The sequence below is a fragment of the Artibeus jamaicensis genome, unplaced genomic scaffold (assembly GCF_021234435.1).
Source record: "Artibeus jamaicensis isolate MK-2021 breed Jamaican fruit bat unplaced genomic scaffold, CSHL_Jam_final contig_484, whole genome shotgun sequence".
Lineage (NCBI taxonomy): Eukaryota > Metazoa > Chordata > Mammalia > Chiroptera > Phyllostomidae > Artibeus > Artibeus jamaicensis.
In genome coordinates, this window is record NW_026521859.1 from 1,036,318 (window position 1) to 1,056,978 (window position 20,661).

A 20,661-nucleotide genomic window follows, 5' to 3' on the forward strand; every position below is an offset into this window, starting at 1 on the left:
GATTTTTCTGAAAACTAACGTCACCTTTGAAAGGGAAGATATTTCAGACATCCATGAGATTCAGGAAAATATGACAGGGAAGCTATTGGCAATTGGGAAAGCTATTTATTAGGTCCCAAGGTGCATACCTTGAAGGGGGCTGAGATGTCATTGTCCTATGTACAATATTTCTTTTATCTTCTATCTTTTTCAGTAGATGTCTCTATTTTTCATTACATGGGTGGATACTTTCTGGACAGACCTTGTCTTTAGTTACTCACTGGTTACTTTAGGGAGTGCTATTTCGGTGTAGTGATGGAAGTTGAATCAGAATGAAGTGGGCTGAAAAATCAGTGGAGGCGGAAGGTGTTGAGAAAAAAGGAGCCAACAAGTAGAAATGTCAGAATTTTAGCTAGAAGGAGGGGGAACAAAGAATTAAGTTGGCAGCTGGAAAGGTATGCTAGTTTGATTGATGCTTTTTCTCAGTATTTACCAAATGCCTGCTCCAGGAAGGCAGGACATTGTATTTCCTGTTTTTTAACTCATCACACACTTTATTATAATAGAGTGCAACTGACACTTGCAGGTGCTGTCTCATATGAAATCACAACCCCCTTATGGTGCTCTGTCTGGCAGGAATGGGGCTAGTTTCTTGTTTCTTACACTGGGTACCATTTGAGGATGACTATGTTAGAAAACTCAGTGATATTTTTCAAAGATTTTTGACTTTTTACTTGTTAGTTGAGATGCACATACCAACTTCCATTATGAAGATCCTAAGTCCTTTCTTTGTCCCACCATTTGTCAACAAGGCTATAGCTTTCCTCACTGACTTATGTTGGCGCCCTTGTAAAGTCCTTTGACAACAAGTATAAGGGTTTATTTGAAGACTTTTAATTCTATTTTATTGACCCATATAATCATCAATATGTAAAAACCTCATTATCTTGATTTCTTTAGCTTTAGAATAAGATTTAAAATTAGGAAATGAGTCCTCCCAATTTGTCTTTTTTTGTTTTTGAAGATTATTTTGGCTATTCTCGGTCTCCTGCATTTTGATGTTAATTTTAGTATCAGCTTGTCAATTAGTGCAAAAAAAAAGACAACTGGGATTTTTGTAGGTATTGTATTTAGATAAATTTGGGGAATTTTTCAATCTTAATAATATTAAGTTTTCCATTTCATGCATATGGACTATTATTTAGTCCTTTAACTAAAAGTTATGGTATTTTTTAGTTTTAAGTTTAGAAGATGCATGTTTCTTTTATTAAAATTATTTCTAAGTAATCTATATTTCTGCTTTTAAATCAAATCATTTGAGCCCTGGCTGGTGTAGCTCAGTGGATTGAGCACGGGCCTGCAAACCAGACAATCGCGGTTCGATTCCCAGTCAGGGCACATGCCTGGGTTGCAAACCAGTTCCCTGCAGGCCACTTCCCAGCAGGGGATGCATGAAAGGCAACCGTACATTGATGTTTCTCTCCCTCTCTCCTTCCCTTCCCCTCTAAAGATAAATAAATAAAATCTTTAAAAAAAAAATAATAAATAAATAAATCAAATCATTTGGTTAATTTTAGTCTTTGGTTTTTCTTTGCCAGTGTATAGAAATAAAATTGATTTTTTTTCTATTGTTCTTTTTTCCTAGTAACTTACTAAACTTGTTTATTAGTTCTAATATATTTATTTGTATGGATTTTTGAATAATTTATATCATAATCTGCATACAAGATCATATAATCTACAAAAATGAGTTTGTTTTTTTACTATACACAAATAAACCTTGTGCCTTTTATGTTTATTATTAATATTATGCCTAGACTAGTTGACCTGGATAAAATCTGGTTTTATTAAATATTGAATAGGAGTGGTAAGAGTAGACATTCTTGTCTTGTTCCTGATCTTAGAGAAATAGCCTTTCACCATTAAGTGTCAAGCTAACTATGAGGTTTTTTAGATGTTCTTTGTCAAATTGAGGAAGTCTCTTTTATTCCTAGTTGTTTAGTACCTTTATCCTAAAAAAAAAGATTTTACTTATTTCTTAGAGAGGGGGAAATAGGGAGAGAGAGATAGAGAGGGACATCAATGTTCAAGAGCAACACTGATAGGTTGCCTTTCACAGGCCCCAACTGGGGACCTGGCCCACAACCCAGGCGTGTGTTCTGACCCAGCATCCAGCCAGCGACCACAAGCCAGGCCAGTGCTTTCATCTTTAAAGAATGTTATATTTGGTCAAATGTTTTTGCTGCAACTATTGAAATGATCACGTGGCTTTCATCTTTTATTCCATTAATACATTGTATTACAGTGTATTTGGTTTGGTATTCTATTAATACATTGTATTACAATGTATTTGGGTTTGATATTCGTGTTGAACCCATATTGCACTGTTGAACTAAATTACATGATGTGGTCATCGTGTATAACCATTTTCATATATTAAGTTTGGTTTGCTAGTGGTTTGTTGTGTATGACACATATATTCATAAGCATATTAGTAGTTTTCTTGTGTTGCTTTCGTCTGGATTTAATATCTGTAATGCTGACCTCAAGGAATGAGCTGGGAGTGTTCCTCCTGTTCTATTTTTTGAAAGAGCTGGTGAAGGTTTGAAGATAACTCTTCTCAGTGTTCGGTAGAATTTAGTGGTGAAGCTAACAGGGCCTTTCTCTGTGGGAAGTTTATTTCTAATTCAATCTTCTCACTTATACTAGGTCTATTCAGTTATTTCTAACTCTGCATTAGTCAGTTTCTGTAGTTTGTGTCTTTTAATGATTTTGTCCATTCCTTTTACATGATCTAATATGTTGGCATGCAATTTTTATATTTTCCTGATGGATAGCATTTCTTTATTCTCTTACTCTTTTTATTTCTATAATGTCTATGATGACTCCCCTCTTTTACTTCTCATTTCAGTGACATAAATCCCCTCTTGTTTCTTAGCTATTTAAGTAAAGGTTTGTCATTACATCTTTTAAAAGAACTAACTTTTAGTTTTATTGAATTTTTATTGTTTTCTTATACTTTATTTTCACTGTAATCTTTTTATTACCCTCCTACTATTTGCTTTAGTATTTAATATTTATAATTGCTAATTTGTAAAGGTAGAATGTTGTTATTGATTTCAAATCTTTATTTTTAATATAGCTATTTAAAACTGTGGATTTCCCTCCAAACACTTCTTTTGCTGCATGTCATAAATTTTGGTTATTGTGTTTTCATTTTCACTCATTTCAAAGTATTTTCCAATTTTTTGTGGCTCAACAAACAACAAGTGTTGAAGAGGACATGGGGGAAGGGAACCCTTGTGCATCATCATTGAGACTGTAAATTGGTGCAGCCACTATGGAAAACAGTATGGACCTTCCTCAAAAAATTAACAATTGAACTACTGTATGACCGAATGGATAAAGAAGATTTGGTACATATACACAGTAGAATATTACTCTGCCATAAAATATAAAATTGTGTCATTAGCCGTGACATGGATGGACCTAGAGGGTATTATGTTAAGTGAAACAAGGCAGAAAGAGAAAAACAAATACTACAGACTAATGCTAACTTTGTTTCCACAACGCATAAAAACTTTAATATAATTCCAGTTTTCCCTCGAATTACATCTTTATACATTATCAGCTGAATCTTCAGAGTTTTGTAATTATTGCTTCATGCTGTTATCTTTTAAGTCAAAGTAGGAAAGTAATTACAAACAAGATTGTGTTATACTCTCTTCCATATTTATATACACAGTCACCTTTACTGATGCCCTTTATTTCTGTGTGTGGACTTGAGATACTTACTGTCTTTTGATTCTCCTACTGTAATTACAATTTTCTGTCTATTTCTTCACACTAGATTGACTTGTCATCACCTTATATTAATTAAGTTCTCTCAGAAGAGTGTTGAACAATAAAGGGAAGTAGAAGAGACTGTGAAAAGTTGAAAAGGGAAGATCTTTCAAAACTGAAAAAACTTATAGAGTTGAAATTTAGTTTCATACTTAAATATCTATTGTAATTCATTTCCATTTCCACATACAGTACCAGACACATAGGTGCTTCATAAATATTTATGGAATAATTAACATGAATCCACATGTTTAACATTAAAGTTGAAATATGAGTGCTGGAACTGGAAAGAATGCTTACAGATGCACACAGTGCCAATTAAACTAAGATTCAGTAGGTCTTAAAAAAAGAGGAGTTTCAGAGAATAGTCTGTAGAATTTCAAGACTGAGTTCTGAATCACACTATCAAAGACAGAATTTAAGTCACTGCTTATAGCAAAGCACTGGATAATTCTATTAATGACGCTTAAAGTTCTTGAGAAAGTCAGAGAAGGGCACACACTTTGCTCACTAATAATCTTACACTTGTTAATTCCAAAGTATGTGACAGGTTTCATGCATCTTTATAATAGAGCTGATAGGCTAGGCCTCTGGTGGATGGCTCAGTTGATTGAGCCTATGGGACTGCTTGCCTTGCCACCGTGTCTACAGACATCAACAGTTGGAGATGGAGAGCTGCTCAAGCCGAATCCCATATAATCACTCATTTGTGGTTAATTTTCTTTATCGTGGCTGCCAGAGTGAACTTGGCTGAACTTTCCATTCTCTACTGCATTACGTTTTGTAAATGCTTCTAGTTTAACAGCCTCAGTATTCTGCCACAAATCTTTTGAACATGTGGCTTGTACCAACCAGGACAATCTATCAAAAGAATGTGGATTATTTCTAGACTTGTAATATGATTTTGAACATATTTTAGAGTTTGGGAAATGGAGAACTAATAAGATTAAATAACACAGAAGTATATTGGTTGGGATTTGGTAGTTGCCCAATTACTCAACAAACATTTTTTAATACTTTATGTACGCAAGGTACCTTGTTAATTGTTAGGGTTGTGATTATGAACAAGACAGATTCAAGTACACCCAAAGAGTTTTAAAGTTATGTCAACCTGTAAATAAATGAATAAAACATAAGCACCTATTTATGTAATGCTCATTAACCAGTAAAAATATAGAACTAGGAAATGCTCTTACACTGAACATCTACATCCAAATCTCCATGTAAATCTAAAATATTTTTAGTATTATATGCTCATTAAATGCTTTTCTCTTCCAAGAATATTTTGAAATTCCAATTTTCCTTTGAGAAATTTTTTTTCTGAGTAACTAGGCAATGGATTCCCCTGTGTTTCTATATCTAAACTATTTTTAGCCCTTTCTGTTATTCTTTTACTCACTTTTTTCTTATAAACTACTTATTAAGCAACTAATATGTAAGAAGTATGTACTAACTGTAAGGATACAAGATGAAGGTTAGAGTGTACTGTCTTCTACTTGTTAGAGTAGGGGAGGTGGACAAATAAGCTCATTATAATGTTATTTTACTGCAGAAGAGATCTATTTAAGAAAGAAGTCATATACCTTAATTCAGCTGATGCTTGTGATTTTAGGAATGCAAGCAGAATTAGTTGAAAGGCTACATAACAGCACATGCTATTCAAGTATTTTATTTAATAAACATTTTCTATGTACCAGACACTTGAATATATCCACCTACTAAATGCAACAACACTGTGATGTAGATGCTGTATAACTGCACTTTAAGGATGATAGAAGAGAGGCACAGAAATGGAAATAATTGATAAAATTCGTGCATCAATTCAGTTGTAGAGTTGGGATTAAACCCATGCAGTCTGGATCTCAAGTCTGTGTTTAGGACTTCTCTGTGCCCTATCATTTCCACTCCCCAGCTTCTAAGAAGACCCCCATCGACCTTTGCCTTGTAGTATTTTTCAGCGAGTAAAGGATAGATCATTCATTCTTCATGGTTAAGCTTAACCACATGACTTGTTTTGACAAATGAAAACTGAGGAGTCCATGCCAGTTCAAAGTAGAAATTTTAAGCAACCTTACATGTTTTTTTTTCCACTTTCTTGCCTTTTCCCCCAGTCCCAGAATGGCATGTTGCAGGAAGTGCTGATTTTTTGGACTGAGTTTTGGAATGAGAGGACAAGTGGGGTGCAGTCTCTCTCCGTCCACCCCCACCAGTGACACAGAGCATGAATGTATCAAACCCACACACTTTGGGTTTCCTTAAAAGCTAAATAGCCTAACAAAAGCTGACTAGTATGATAACAGTTATCAAGAAGTGGGGTACAATAATAACAGAGAGCCTAAAATATTTGGTATTGGTTTCACAGTCAGGTGGAGAGTGTCGAGGAAAACTATCATTAGAATCTGGAAAATACCTGCCTATGTTTTCCAGTGTTACACATTTGTTATTTTAGTTAAAAAATTGGGCAATAGAATGCTAGTAAGTGTTGGCACAGGTTGCGCTTATGAGATTATGAAAGGGCTTCTTTGTAAAAATAGAGAAAAAGGAAGAATTTAGAATGATGAGACATGGAGGGTTGGAAAATGCAACAGTTGCTCATATCCAACCACTAACCGATTATCTGGAAAACTGCTTTGAAAAACAATGGTTAAAGAAGACCTGAATTGAGACTCATCCTCAGACAATGACCAAATAAAAGGTTTGTGAAATTATTTTAAGGAATTAAAGTGGCCCAACAAATTATTTCAGGTGGGTAAAATACATCAGAGCAAACAGATTAAGGGAAGCTGAAAGTGCTGGGAATGGATTTCCAAGCCAGGTAAACTTAAAGTGGTAGCAAAATATTTAGAGACAGAGATGCACATTTGTAAGTAATGTGTCATTTTAATATACAATTTAGCAATAGAAGAGGCTGAGCTGTATCCTTTTTTCTATGCTTTTACAAACCACTGCGTGCGTTTGCTGCCAATATCCCATGAATCAAGGTTTAGCTGAACTGCTAACTACTTTGAATCACATCCTTCTCCCACCACGCTGCCCTGATTCCCTGTGCTTGTGTTTATCAAGGTAATTTTCACTCTGCATCTGACTGTTTTCCTCCTGTAGACTATGAATTCACCAATGCCTACAATTTTTAGCTTTTAATCAAATATGCATGAAAATGAAATATAATAAGTAGTTCGTGAATGAACAACTGAGAGAATTAATACATGAACTGGAGAAAGCAACTTATCTAATAAAGTTTAGTACTCTCAAATTAGCACTATAAACAGTTTCTAAAATACTAAATTTTGCTTGATTCTTTCCCTGTTTCAAAAAACAAAATCTTTTGAAGTTGGAGATCAAACCCATACAATACAAATGTATTACATAAAATCTCATCAAACGTATAATGTTCTTCACTTATAATCTCAGGAAACTAATGAAATTTTATTTGTTATTTCTCATAAAAAGTAAAATTTATAATATTAGTCCCAGATGAAAATCCAGTTAATTAATCAGAGAGATTTAAAATTTAAAATCATTCAGGTAGTTCATAAATTATATTCCCTAAACACTGCTCTAAAAAATGCCTTGACACATGGCCATGGCTAGAGCCTCATTATTTTAGCAACGTACACAATCCTTTGCTAAGCACTCTATGTTGGTTCAATCTACTCTTCAATTTTGTTTTTAAGCACATCCTGAAGAAAGCACAAGGGAATTATTTGAAATACATACCTGTCGGCACCAGAGTTTACGGAATATTTGCAGATAGGCCAACACCATAAGACAGAGGGGGGCCATGTACGTCACCAGAAAGAAGCAAATGTGATATAACTTGGGGTAAATTTCACCTGGAATGAAAATCAAAATAATAAAATCTTATCATTCATAGCTATTTTTAAAGGTGACTTTGTCGGTGCTTTGCTTTCAGAGTATAGATTTACCTTCTATATAATTTCACAGGCACGCACATACAAAAAAGGAAAAATAATTTACAATATTAACTACTTATATTTATTCAGTATATATGTACTAAACGTGAAGTCCTAATTTAATTTAATATGCTCAGAGAGGAATCACAATTAGCTGTTTCTTAATTTGCACTGCCAGAGTCTATGCAGTCAAGTGTTCGTTTAACAGAGGCCTTTTTTTTTGTTTTGATTGCATGTGGCTAATTTACAAGATTAATTTAGTTTGTCCTATACTTGTTTTTACAAGAAGAGACATGACTCAATCAAAACCTAATTACTAATGCTTTTGTTAAAATAGCAAGAGAATGTAATCTTTCTTGATTCCTCCTCATTAGAATACAACTTTCCTAAGAAATGGAAAGCTATTTCCAGATGTACCTTCAAATGTGGAAAAAAAAACCCAAAATAAATACAGCAAACATTTGATAATATTTTTGTTGAGTTACTAGGTCATACACAAAATTAATCTTTAAGTATGTTGTATGTATGTATGTACTTTTAATAACAAAATGAGATTTTAGGGTATTTTAAAGTTTTTAAACCAACATGAGTAATTTCTCTTTTATATCAATCTCACTTATTAGTCATAAGCATCTCTAAGATTATAGCTATTTCTTACTTATCAATAATTATATAAACACAAGTGATACCTGTCACAGAGCACTTTCATTAAAGAGCAGGTAATCAATTAATGGCATTGTGACTCAACATTAATTTTTATTGCTTTTCAAAAATAGTTCCGTCACTGGCTTTTTAAATGCTTCAAAGGATATTTTCTTTACACTGATATGTGGATACATTTCAGTGATGTAGCCACTTTTACTTGAATGTAAAACAAACAGCAGAATATATCCTACATGAATTCTACGGGTATTTTAAGCAAAAATTAAACATAATTCTACCCGAAAGCTAACAAAACAAAGTTTTCTTTTATTTACTTCTAAAAACTACACAAATTATTTTGACTTTGATGTTGGCAATGGATTTGGTTCCATACTCGAGGGCTAATTCTTTCACCTCCATGCACCTATTATTTTCGTTACTTCGGAAAGGGCATTAGAAGCAGGCAGACTCAGTTATGTCATCAGTTGAGATAAGGGCAATTTATTGTATCAGCCAATAATAATTGTGATGATCACTGTACTAATGATAGCATTTATTGAGCATTCATTCAATTCTTACTGAATATATTTTAAATATATGTTTGAGTTGAATATCCTCCCTTTGATTTCAGAGCCTTATCCTCTAGCGTCAGTTGACTTTAATTTAATATTCTCTTTATTCTTCTTTCTAAAACTCTTTCATTTCTCTGACGATGTTTCCCCCACCATAATCTTCAGAGGGGACAGCAAGGTGGGTGTGCTGTTAGAGCCCAACATGTCACTTTTAGCTTCTCTGTGGCCCATGTGGCTCACACCTAGCTCATCAGTTTCTAACTCCCTTTCAAGTTTATCCTACTAAACAGGCCACTTACCTAAAAAGGAATAGAATACCAGCAGCCTTACTGGAGGAATAACAAACAGCCTTTCCCTTTGAAGTGCTACAGCCTGACCAGCATTCAGTGAGCTAGTTTCAAAGGCACCAGAGAGTGACTTCAGCACTTTCCAGGCACCTAAGTGGCTTTGAACTTTTGTTTGTTTTGAAGAGGTATCCATGAGCTTCCCACATAAAAATATGGCTTTGAAGCTTACATACCTGTGAAGCCTGGATGTCTGCAGTAGACTAAGTTGAGTGAATAGAGGAAGGTAGATTTTGATAGTTTTGTTTTGTTTTCTTTTCACTTAACTGCAGCTATGGATACCACCACTGTGATAACAGTTTGAAGTTTTAAACAGATGGGACAGAAAGCTCATTTAGAGGTTAGTATATTTATATAAATAGTCAAAATATGTAATTGGCTGCTAAACGTATATTTTGATAATGAACAGCCACACAGAAAAGTTGATCAAGAGAAATTACACTTTCAGTCTAGGATAGATTGTCTTAATAAAGAGATCATTATAAATAACGGGTAACATGATAGTCTTAAATTCCTCAGAAATATCATTGAAATTTTAAATTGTGCTCCCCCCCAACATAATGGATTTATTTTTGGAACAACAAATAATTGTAATTTGGAACACACCATGGCGATTCAGGTGCATGACCACTAAAACCAAAGAAATGAAACTTTTCTAGAAGGGAAGAGGAACTCGAAAGAACTATGGAAACTGGAGTTCTCTCTGTTGTACTCTACCATCGAGGTAGGGAGCAGAGCTCCCCCTACAGGCCCACTCAATTTGTTTTTTTTTTTAATTGTTCAAGTACAATTGTCTTCATTTTCCCTCAACCACTGATCCCCCCACCCCACCATGCCCACCTTTAACCCTCAATCCTACCCGGCTTTGTTTTTGTCCATGTGTCCTTTATAGTTGTTCCTGGAAACCATTCCCCTTTTTCCCCCCATTATTCCCTCCCATCTCCCCTCTTGTTACTATCAGTTTGTTCTTTATTTCAATGTTTCTGGTTATATTTTGCTTGCTTTTTTGTTGTTGTTTGTTTCTTTGTTTTGATTAGGTGCCACTTACAGTTGAGATCATGTGGTTGAAACTATCTTCATAGTCTCTCTGCACTTTTTGAGCAATGTCTTAAATACATTTTGAAACATTTAAATATAACCTAGAATGCAGCTACATAAAATTTGTTCTACTTAAGGATAATCTAAATTACAAAATATCACTTTAAAGACTGACAACCATTAAAAATTAGTGTTTCCAACTGAACTGATGAATAAGCATATCTGAATAAATTATTGCACATATATCAAACCAACAAAAGGAGTAAATGTGTATATTTATTTTTACTTTGAAGTCAGAGATTAAAGGATAATGTATATTAAACCAAATTTAATTTCCCTCAGATGAGTTAAGGTTCATTTTTGAGCCAACATGTTAATCTAATTACCTAAAAACTATAAACATTTTCTCCTTCATGGTACATCCATCAGGGATTTAACAGACAAATAAAAATAAATTTTTAAATATTTAATTTGGACTGCTTTATCAAAGTTTATGGATCCATTACTGTTTACCTGAGCCTTTAATATATTTTATTATCTTTTCCCTAATGAATATGTTAATAAATGTTCCTATTAATACATATACAAACACACACACACATATATTCAAAAATCTCCTAAGAGACCAGATGCCATAATAAATTTGGCTGTAAAGAAGAGATGCATTATTATTTTTTCAGTCCACTAAAGAACAATTTGGCAATAAAATCTAAAAAGAGGGAGATTGTGAGTTCTCAGAGTCCAGAACAATGTTTGACAAATAGTACATGCTCATTAAACACTGGATCACTGAAAACTGAGATGGCTATATCATTGATTGAGTGCAAAAAGAAAGCTGAATTCTTCCCAGTTGGTTTTGTCCTATGAAGCTATGCATTTATAAACCAAGCAATCAAGAAAGTATAAACATAATTCTGGAAGAATTTTTAAATTTTAAAAGTGTGAATTGATGTGACTGAAGCAAACAATGAACAAATACAAAGACATATTTTAAGGTCATTAAAATATTAATACATTTATTTGTTTTTGAGTGTTAAGTGTGACTGCCAAAAGTTAAGGTGTGAGGTCTTTTCTTTTCTTTTTTTTTCTGAATAGGCCATAAGCAATGACAAATATAATGAGTTTCATAAAATATTACATCCCTCTGGTAATATTTTCAGTGTGACAGAGTTCTCGGTTATTGTGACCAGGAGAGAAATAGCACTTCCCAGACTTCCCCAAATGTGATTCGGCAGATAGGAATCAAATGGCCACACTGTTTACTGGCTCTTTTCACACTGTTATATTAGTTATAAAATGATTATGATAGCACTGTCTGCTTTTATAAATATTCTTTTCATATAACTTAAGATAAAGAGAAGAAAGACAGTTCCCAACAAAGTTTTAAAAATTGTGCTAAATGGTATTCTGACTTTAAAGATCTTTAAGCTTTAGAGAGCTGATGCTGTAAGATATAATTCCTATGATGTTTTAAGATTCTAAGTATCGCATTTGGTCTGAATTGTAACACTTTAAGTTTAACATAAATAGCCTAAATTAACAAAGTTTGTGCTGTGTAAAAATTATTATAAACTAAATGTCTAATGAACAAAATAAAGACCTGCTTTGAATTCTTTTATATTCTTCTTAAAAATATTAGAATAACAATTTTATCTAATATTTGAAAGCTAATATCTTAGATTTTATTGTTTGGTTTGAGGATGATCAAATTCAATTTGGTAACACTTAACTTTAGCCTTTATAATAATTTTAAGTAATTATGGCTAATAGAAAATAACTTTTAGATAGTTTATAAACTCAGCCTAAGTGACTTTTGAAGACAGAGTTTAGATTTTTAGCTACTCAACAATAATTGCTTTGTGGGGGAAAACATCCCTGCTACAGCTAGAAAATAAAAATACTCCAGGTTGAAATGAGCTTTATATATTTATTGCTCAAAGGTAATTAGAAAGTGATGTGGCTATTTACTTAGTCATAACAACTGTCAAGATTCCCTAGTTTCGTAAACTTTTTTTAATGGGAATTAATGTTACTTAATTATTCAGGCCAACATGGGAAAGGAAAAATTTATAAAAGCTGCCTACAGATTTATAAACGAAGCTGCTAAAATACTTTAGTGAAAATATTACTGACACATATTGAATAGTAGGTAGGCATTTTATCTAATACCCATCTCCATAAACCTAAAGAAACCCATTATTTTTAGTTGAAAGCTCAGATTTAGGTATACTTGTTTGCTTCCCAATATTGAGCAAACAATTTATGGGCCAGTTTCATCAAGAATTAACTAAGTCATTATGACCAAGAGAGCTTTAGGCTGTTTCCAAACATACTCCAAATGTAAAGCAATTGCATAAGAAACATATTATAATGGGTCCCCAACCCATTTTCTTCCCAAATACAGTTCATTAGTTGACATAACCCTACATTCCTGAAATTGTCACTTGGGTCCTTCTTTCTTTCTTTTTCCAGTGATGCTGCCCACTGTACTTTTTTTTTTTCTTCCTGGGACACCCTTTTTTCTCTTCCCTGTCTGACGATTCCCTGCTCACCTTTAATGTTTTGCTGGAATGTTAGCTCCCCTGTAAACTCTTGTCCAAATGTTAGAAAATAAGAGTAAATCTCAGCAGCAAAAAGGATATAATATTTTGGGGATAAATATTTATAAAAGATATTTAATGTTTGGGAAAATAGAAAAGGCAAATTGTGATATTTTAGCTATTATAGGACTGTAGATAATGTACAAAATAATCATAGTGTCTTTTAAATTTTATCTTGCTTTAGTGAAAATATATGCCTAATTTTTTAGTTGCTGAATTTTTCTCTTTTTAGTGCTCAGGGTAGAAACTTACATTAATTAAAAGTGTAAATACTTCAAAATATATTAATAAGCAATTTGGGGGTATACTGTTAATTTTAAATACATACTTATTCAGAAGTGGGCTGAATTTTTTCCTTCAAATATCATGCAATAATTATGCAACTAGCGCATGCTGTGCTGAAATGAAGGACTATTTCATGTTCTGTCACCAGTCACTGGGGTCAGGTCTGTGCCATCACCAGGCATTGATGGAAGTATGTCCACTGTCACAGACAAACCTCAAAGGCCATCTCTGAGAGTTTTGGGTCAAGGGAGCATACGACTTCCAGGGTCTTGCTTGTTTAAATTTAACTACTATGCATATCAGAAGGGGAAAAAAAGGATTCATTATATCATTCTTAAAATATATAATAGTGATGCCAGTGATAACTTTTAGCAATTTAATATGTTATAAACAGGGAAAGCAAATGTAGATAATTTGACTCAGAGAAAAGCATGTGTCCTCATATTCAACTGCAATCGAGTTTCCAGGCAGGACAGGTTTTCAAATAAAAAATTCAGTTGTATTTGGAATTCATTAGGGAACTTGACCCTTGAGGCAGTATAATGTTCTACCATCTCATAAAGTGCGAATCATCCCAGAATGCACACGTGGACTCATATACATGAGTCCTTTTTGTTTTAGACAATATAAGAAAAACTAACATAGTCAGATCTGAATTATGGAATAAACTCTTTTCATTTCCTATCTGAAAACTAGAGGGTAATACACAGCAGGACCAAGACAGGTGGAGTTATTCTGTGAAACTACCTTGGGTTTCAACTTAGTTTTCATGTTTTTATGAAACTATGCTAACAAATGCCAACAAAATATACCAGGCCAAAATATACCAGCTTTATGATGGCTATGCAAATACAATTTTCAGTTTGCGGCCGCAATAGAAATATCAGCTCATTTGCCGTAATTGACTCACCTCCCCACTGCTCATCGCACACGGTGAAGAGGATGGTTTTATTGGCTATGGAGGGGAACGTGGCACTGCACTCCATGACGATGGCCTGAGGAATCATTATAATGCAAGAGACAATCCAGATAATGACAATGCTGTTCCGGGCCCGCTTGGCTGTGCTCTTAAACATCAAAGGGTGACAAATGGCGTACCATCGATCCAAGGCGATGCAGCTCAGTGTAAGGACAGACACGGACACTGAGACAGTCTAGGAAAAAGGACACAGTAAAAGAAGCACCTCTATTTAGTGGGTCACTCTTAATATTGTTACCTTAATAGAAAGGTAGTCACAACAAATAAATGTATTTCAACTTGCCAAAAAGCATCTCACACAGTGCTTTCCAGTTAGAAAAAGCTCTGTCGAAATAATATTTACAATGTGTTAAGATAAAACTAGGTTTGTTCTTAAACATGTAAAAGGGACTATGAAAACATTGTAACCTTTTTATGCCAAATGTTTTCATTTATAATCTGGTAGTCTCTGCATGATTACTATTCTTAATACCTTTCCATTGATAGAAGAAATCATCCTCAACCGAAAAAATTAAAACACATAATGTTTAGGTTGAACTGAAAAACTCTCACTTATAGAGCACAATATGACATGTTTTTCTTTTAAACTGTCATATGGGATTTGATTGCAATTGTGTTTAATTGATGTTGTTGAATCATCTCATATTTTCAAGTGATAAACATTATTTGTATATCAGTTTACTTCCAACATGTTGCAACCAACAAAAGTCATTAGTTATGGTAAAAGAAAATTCTGGATCTTTGTACCATAGTTTGCTCATTGCAGGTAAGAGCAACTTACTTCTAAAATGCAAATAAATTTCCCTAGTCAAGGTTTCTATAATTAATGACACCACAAATGGCATTTTAACTAGGACTTAAGAAAATATCAAAGAAACTTGTTTAGCATACCCACCTCCACATGATCAGTTTATACAATTATATTTAAGTTATTCCCCAACACTGGATGAATTGCTGATTCTGATATCACTCTCAAAATCCCATCTTTAAAACAAAGCCTCATTCTCTTTTCTGTTACTTTTCATGACAATTTTTTTCTTTTTTCAGTACTTATAGTACAATTATTTTGCTTAATTAATTCATTTATAATCTGTCTTCTCTACTGGAAAAATCTCTAGAGCAAAAGGAATTGCTACTGTATTTTTTTTTCCTCCACCACCATGTCCTCAGTATTGGGCATAGTGTTTTATGTTCTTAATGAATATTATTTTGCATTAGTAAATAGGTATAAGCCTCAATCTAAAGTAATACAATAGATGCGGTCCAGTCATCCTCCTCTTTTGTTTCTTTTCTAGTTATACTGATCCCACAGTATGCAGAAGGTCAGGAATCTAGGCTTCATACATGAGACCTTCCTTGCTGATGCGCTGACTATAGGAACAGTGAGTGAAAGGGATCTGAGAGCAGAGCATGAGGAAGGGCTCTGGGCCAAGCATCAGGGTGACCTACCGATGTGTATTCTCATTCTCACTCTCTCACCAGCTAGCTGTGCAATGTTGGGTCCCTCACATTACCTTAGGCTTAATGTATATGTGTTGTCATATTTTTTCTTTTAAAAGAGTGAGAGTGACAGGACTTTGCTTCTCTCTGGGGATGGCAGTAACTATGCAACCAGCAACCAGGTTTTTGGGACATTAATCCCATCTCTTTTGATATTGGTAAGTTACTTAATCTTTCTATGCCTCAGTTTTCTCATCTGTGAAATTGCACACTAAAGTGGGGAGAATCAGTTGAGATGTGAAATACCTGGCTTTGGGCTGGCATATGAATGCTGTGTTTGTTGTTACTGGTTATAATTACAACAGTGATAATGATGTGTGAACCATCAGGTTTGTCTCTCTTTCTCAAGCTTGGAGTTTTAGCTTTTAATTGGAACAGATCACATTTCAGTGCAGAACAGTCATAGAAATAGTCAAGTAAAGCTTATTAAACTATGCTAAATTCTTGGGGGTTAATTTCATTTTAAGTATCATCTTAAAGAGCTGAACTCAATCAGGGTAGGCTTAGATTGGTTGATGACTCCTGGAAATTCCTTGGTGCTACCTCAGAGTGCATTCAAATCTATTTCCCAAATCCATCCCCTTCTCCTCCCAACTTCCATTACTTCCTTGCCAATATGACACGCACACAAGGCCCCTCAATATTATTGCTCACTTGGGGGTAGAATTGTTACAATCTTAGATTTGCCCTATTGATCTTTCATAGCCGCTCTGCCACATTCTGTATTTAACCAATAAAGATAGTGTAAGTGTAAAATATTCAACAAGGCTTAGTGATTTATTATTCATGGATTCTAATCAGTGTAGGTAAATTAGATAGACATAGTATGGTTTAAACTATAGAGTCATTATAGGGCTCCCCCCAGTGTTAGATAGTAACCATCAATTCAAAACAGTTCAGTTGAAAGACCACCATCCATTGCTAAGAGTTAGCCAAAGTGCAGTGCCTTCTCTGTTATGTGGCACTGTGAGCGACTACGCGGTACGGCTGATCCAGCAATAGAATCCACTGGACGGACCCTTGGCAATCAGTGACTTAATTTTTACTCTTTGATGACTATATTTGTTGGTGTATAATGCACACTCGCAAACAATTTACACGATTTTCTTGGGGGATATAACATTGCATCTTATCATAAGTGATTACAGTTGAGAGTTATGTTGTTGCTTTTCACATCTAGGAGTGTACTTGTGGATGCTCTTTCATTTAGATTTTGATATTAGCTCAGATCAACCAGACAGTTAATCGTTTGAGAAATGAATCTAGTGGGGATCACGAATGTTGAGAGTGAAGTGAAGTGAGATGATGTGAATTTCTTCTGCTCTCAGGTGTGCCCTGTGTTCAGCACCATGGTGAACTGTCTTTGGAGGAGAATGAGTCTGTTTTATATTTTCATCTAGAAATGATAAATGCACTTCAGAGATCCAAGACAAGCAGAAGTGGGAATTTTGTCCTTTCACAGATGTGGAGGACAGGCACGAACAGACTGGAAGGTGGAAATGTGTGACCGAGAGTGAAGGAGGCTGTCCAACCCCTCAGCAACCACCACCCACGTCTCGGTTGGCTTTTGTTTTTCTTTTTCTGGCATTTCCTGTGCAGAGCATTTTTTGCAGTTTAAAAAGAATCACTTTGAAAAAAGAAGCTAACTGCTCCTATAAGTGGGAGAAAAAAATGACATAGAATTTTCAAAGAATTCATAATAATTATTCAGCAATCTGCCCAATATATTTTAATGGTCTTGAATTTGTACAATTATTAAAGATACAGAAGTTTGATTTTAATTATTTATCAAAGATTTGTAATATTTGTGAGATTTTAGCATTTGCCAAAGTGTTATTGAAATCACTCACAAATCTGAAGGTTGTACTGTAGTATATTCAGAAGAAAAAGAACCTATAAATCATAGAAAATTAGTAAAAGTCCAAAGAATCTTAAATGCATTAGACATTTAGTTTATAGTTACCTGTAAATAAGGGATCACTTTACAGAGGGACTGTCCGAAGAACCAGGTCTCGGTGATGTCCACAACCAGTGTGGCTGGGAGGCAGGTAATGGTCACAAGCATATCAGCCAGAGAAAGGTTCACTATGAAGTAGTTGGTTACTGTCCTCATGTGGTGGTTCTTCCACACTGCCACACAAACTGATTTGCAAAGAAAATGGAATATTAACTATTATGGACTAAATGTTTATGTCCTCTTGACATTCACATTTATAGCCTAACCCTCAACTAGGAAGTGGGCCTTCACCAGACCTAAACCAGCCAGAACCTTGATCTTGAATTTCTCAGCCTCCAGAACTTTGAAAAATTAAATTCTGTTGTTTGTAAGCCAACCAGGTTATGGTATTCTGTTATAGTAGGCCCACACAGAATAAGACAGTAAACCAAATAAACAAACAAAAACAATAGATACTAATGAAGAAATACTATCAAGCTAATTAATACTCCTATAAAGCTCACCCATGAATATTGAAAGGGAAAGGTATTTAAGGTCATGCTGTGTTTTCACTGAATTGGTCAATCTGTATGAATGCTCAATATACGCTTAAAATCAGTTTGTTTACCTAGTAAGACATTTCTCAATGAGTCATAAGGCTGTTTGTTTACTTTCACTTGACTTTGAATTGTGATTCCCAGAAGTCACACAACAACTTTTTTACTCCTTTTTTTGTTTCCTCAGTGTTCACCATGTGCTAGATAACCAAGAAATATTTACTGAATCCAGGTGAATTAGGAGGCAGCTGTTTTCAGTGAACTGTAGTGTTTGCTTCCTCCACACCATTTACCCTTATCTGATCTCAAACTCTGAATTCAAAATGTGAAAAGATGAAGAGGCTTAAAAGACAAAAGTCAATAATTATTCAGCTCCTGTTATTGCCAAATACTGAGCTACATGGTTCATATACTCAGGTCATTTAATCTGGAGAGCAATCCCAGTGGAAGACATCGTTACCTGCATGAGGTAATAGAGACACGGGGAGTTCATCGGACTTGTCCGAGGATCCGTAGGATTAAACAGTGAAGGGCTGGTCTTTCACTACGCTGGTTGCCTTCTTTTGTGAAAATAAAAGACCTATCACAAAGCACATATATATATTCAGAAATGCAATCCTCCACTCTATTACTCTTGATGCCCTCTAAACATCGCCTTAAATCAAACATACTTTTCACTGCTTCCCCAGCTGATTTTCCCTCACTGCCTTTCAGTATATCCTTATGTTCAAGAGCTGTGCTATCTCACTGAGTTTCTCTTTGTGGAAGGAACACTCTGTCCTTGATTCTGATCCCTCCCTCTGTCTGGTGTGCCTGAAGGTTACATAATCACTGGCTTCAGAATTATATGGGTGCAAGCAGTGCTACCACATACATTGATGGGTTGCTTCACTGAAAGGAACTGTGAATTTGCCTAGGGTATCATTAACCTGCCACAGCTGTCTCCCATACACCCAAATGATGCAGTAATGAGTAACCTTATATAGTGAAGAAATAAAGGCACATTTTGTTAAATTTAAGTCATTGAATGAGGATATCTTTTTGGTAATTATGTTTCATTTATGAAGAGTTTCGTACACTAAAAATGCTTTCACTAGCTCCTGAAGCTCAAATGACCCTTCAGGCACCAACAGATGCTAACTTAATCAAATACCTGAATGTCTGAGAATTTAATTTTGAGAAACTTTACATCTGTATGTAACTCCAGCACCCTGGGACCCTAAAACTCAGGTAAGCTTTATTAGGGTGAACTGTGTTTTATTATCTGAAAATGATGCTGCGGGATGATTTGTTTCTTGGAAATACCTGGCACACGCACACTCTCTCATGCACAAATCCACCCCAGCTGGTGACCAGAACATCATGGCTTGTTACAAGAAAATCCACAAAAGCATCGTACTTCTGATACTTGACCAATAAATTGTCCAAATGATACAATTTTGAAACTTAAAAAAAAAGAAGAAGAAAAACAAGACTGAAAAAATAAAGCACCTCTAGTTTGTCTCCTAATTTTCCATGTTTGGAGATGAGAAATGGCAGTAATAATACATTATGTTTAATCAACATGAAAGCAAGTATTTTTTTCAAATGACACTTTCATACTACTTACTATCTGCCATGCACTGTTCTAAGTAATTTATTAACTAGCTTACGAAGTGTAAACTATTAATATTCCTATTTGCAGGTGGGAATAGTACCTCCTCCTAAGGCTAGAAAGGTTATGGAATCTAGGTAAGAGCAGCTAGTTAAGGACTAGAACTTAGATTTATATCTTATGCATCATGCTACGCCTTTATATTATGCTCTTTATTGAAGCAGATGAAAAGGAAGCTGCCAGCATTGATTTGACAGGAACTTTCACAGCAGTTCATATGGAATTTCAGAGTTGAAGATCCTTCATTCTAACTTGCCATTTGATGCAAAGATCACTTCAGTACTGTGCTATCCTGTTTGGACATTTTTAATAGCAGAAAATTCATGACTTGACAAAGACCTTGACTTCATTTTGCCATGCCTTTAACTACTAGCAAGTCCTTGTTTATGTTGAGGTGATGTCTGCTTTCTTTTTCTTTCTGCTCATGTTTTTTTTCAGAATTGTTCCAGGAACTGAAGGACTAAACTGTAACAGGGGCCCAAACAGGGATTTGCAATGGGGTCCAGCACTCAGGGTGTCCAGGAAATACTAGAAAAAATATATCCAAGATGTCCTCACCCCCACAAGCCTGAGCTGGGGGATGGGATACATGAAGCAGGGCCATTGAGTTGTTACAAATAGCAACAGTTTTGCAGATAACCTCTAGAATGGTCATTTAACATATCTATAACCTTTAACTGGTTTCATGGATATGTTAAACAGCTGTGACCTTGCTTTGAGCCAGGGAAATGGGAGTGAAGTAGCTGGGAGGCAACTTTCCATGGTTACAGAGCCTGCCTAAGAGCTTGGAGATGACTGGCTCCACACCACAGGGCCAC

At 34.9% G+C, this 20,661-nt stretch overlaps 1 protein-coding gene across 1 annotated transcript in view; it reads right to left on the reverse strand.

Annotated features, from left to right (window-relative positions):
- Positions 1-20,661, reverse strand: part of HCRTR2 (hypocretin receptor 2) — a 91,021-nt gene that overhangs the window by 10,759 nt on the left and 59,601 nt on the right. Inside the window, exons 2-4 of the mRNA XM_037152082.2 lie at positions 17,660-17,838; positions 14,128-14,371; positions 7,540-7,655 (exon numbers count right to left, since the gene is read on the reverse strand). Of these exons, the coding sequence (XP_037007977.1) occupies positions 7,540-7,655; positions 14,128-14,371; positions 17,660-17,838 (539 nt within the window). The remainder of the gene's footprint in view (positions 1-7,539; positions 7,656-14,127; positions 14,372-17,659; positions 17,839-20,661) is intronic.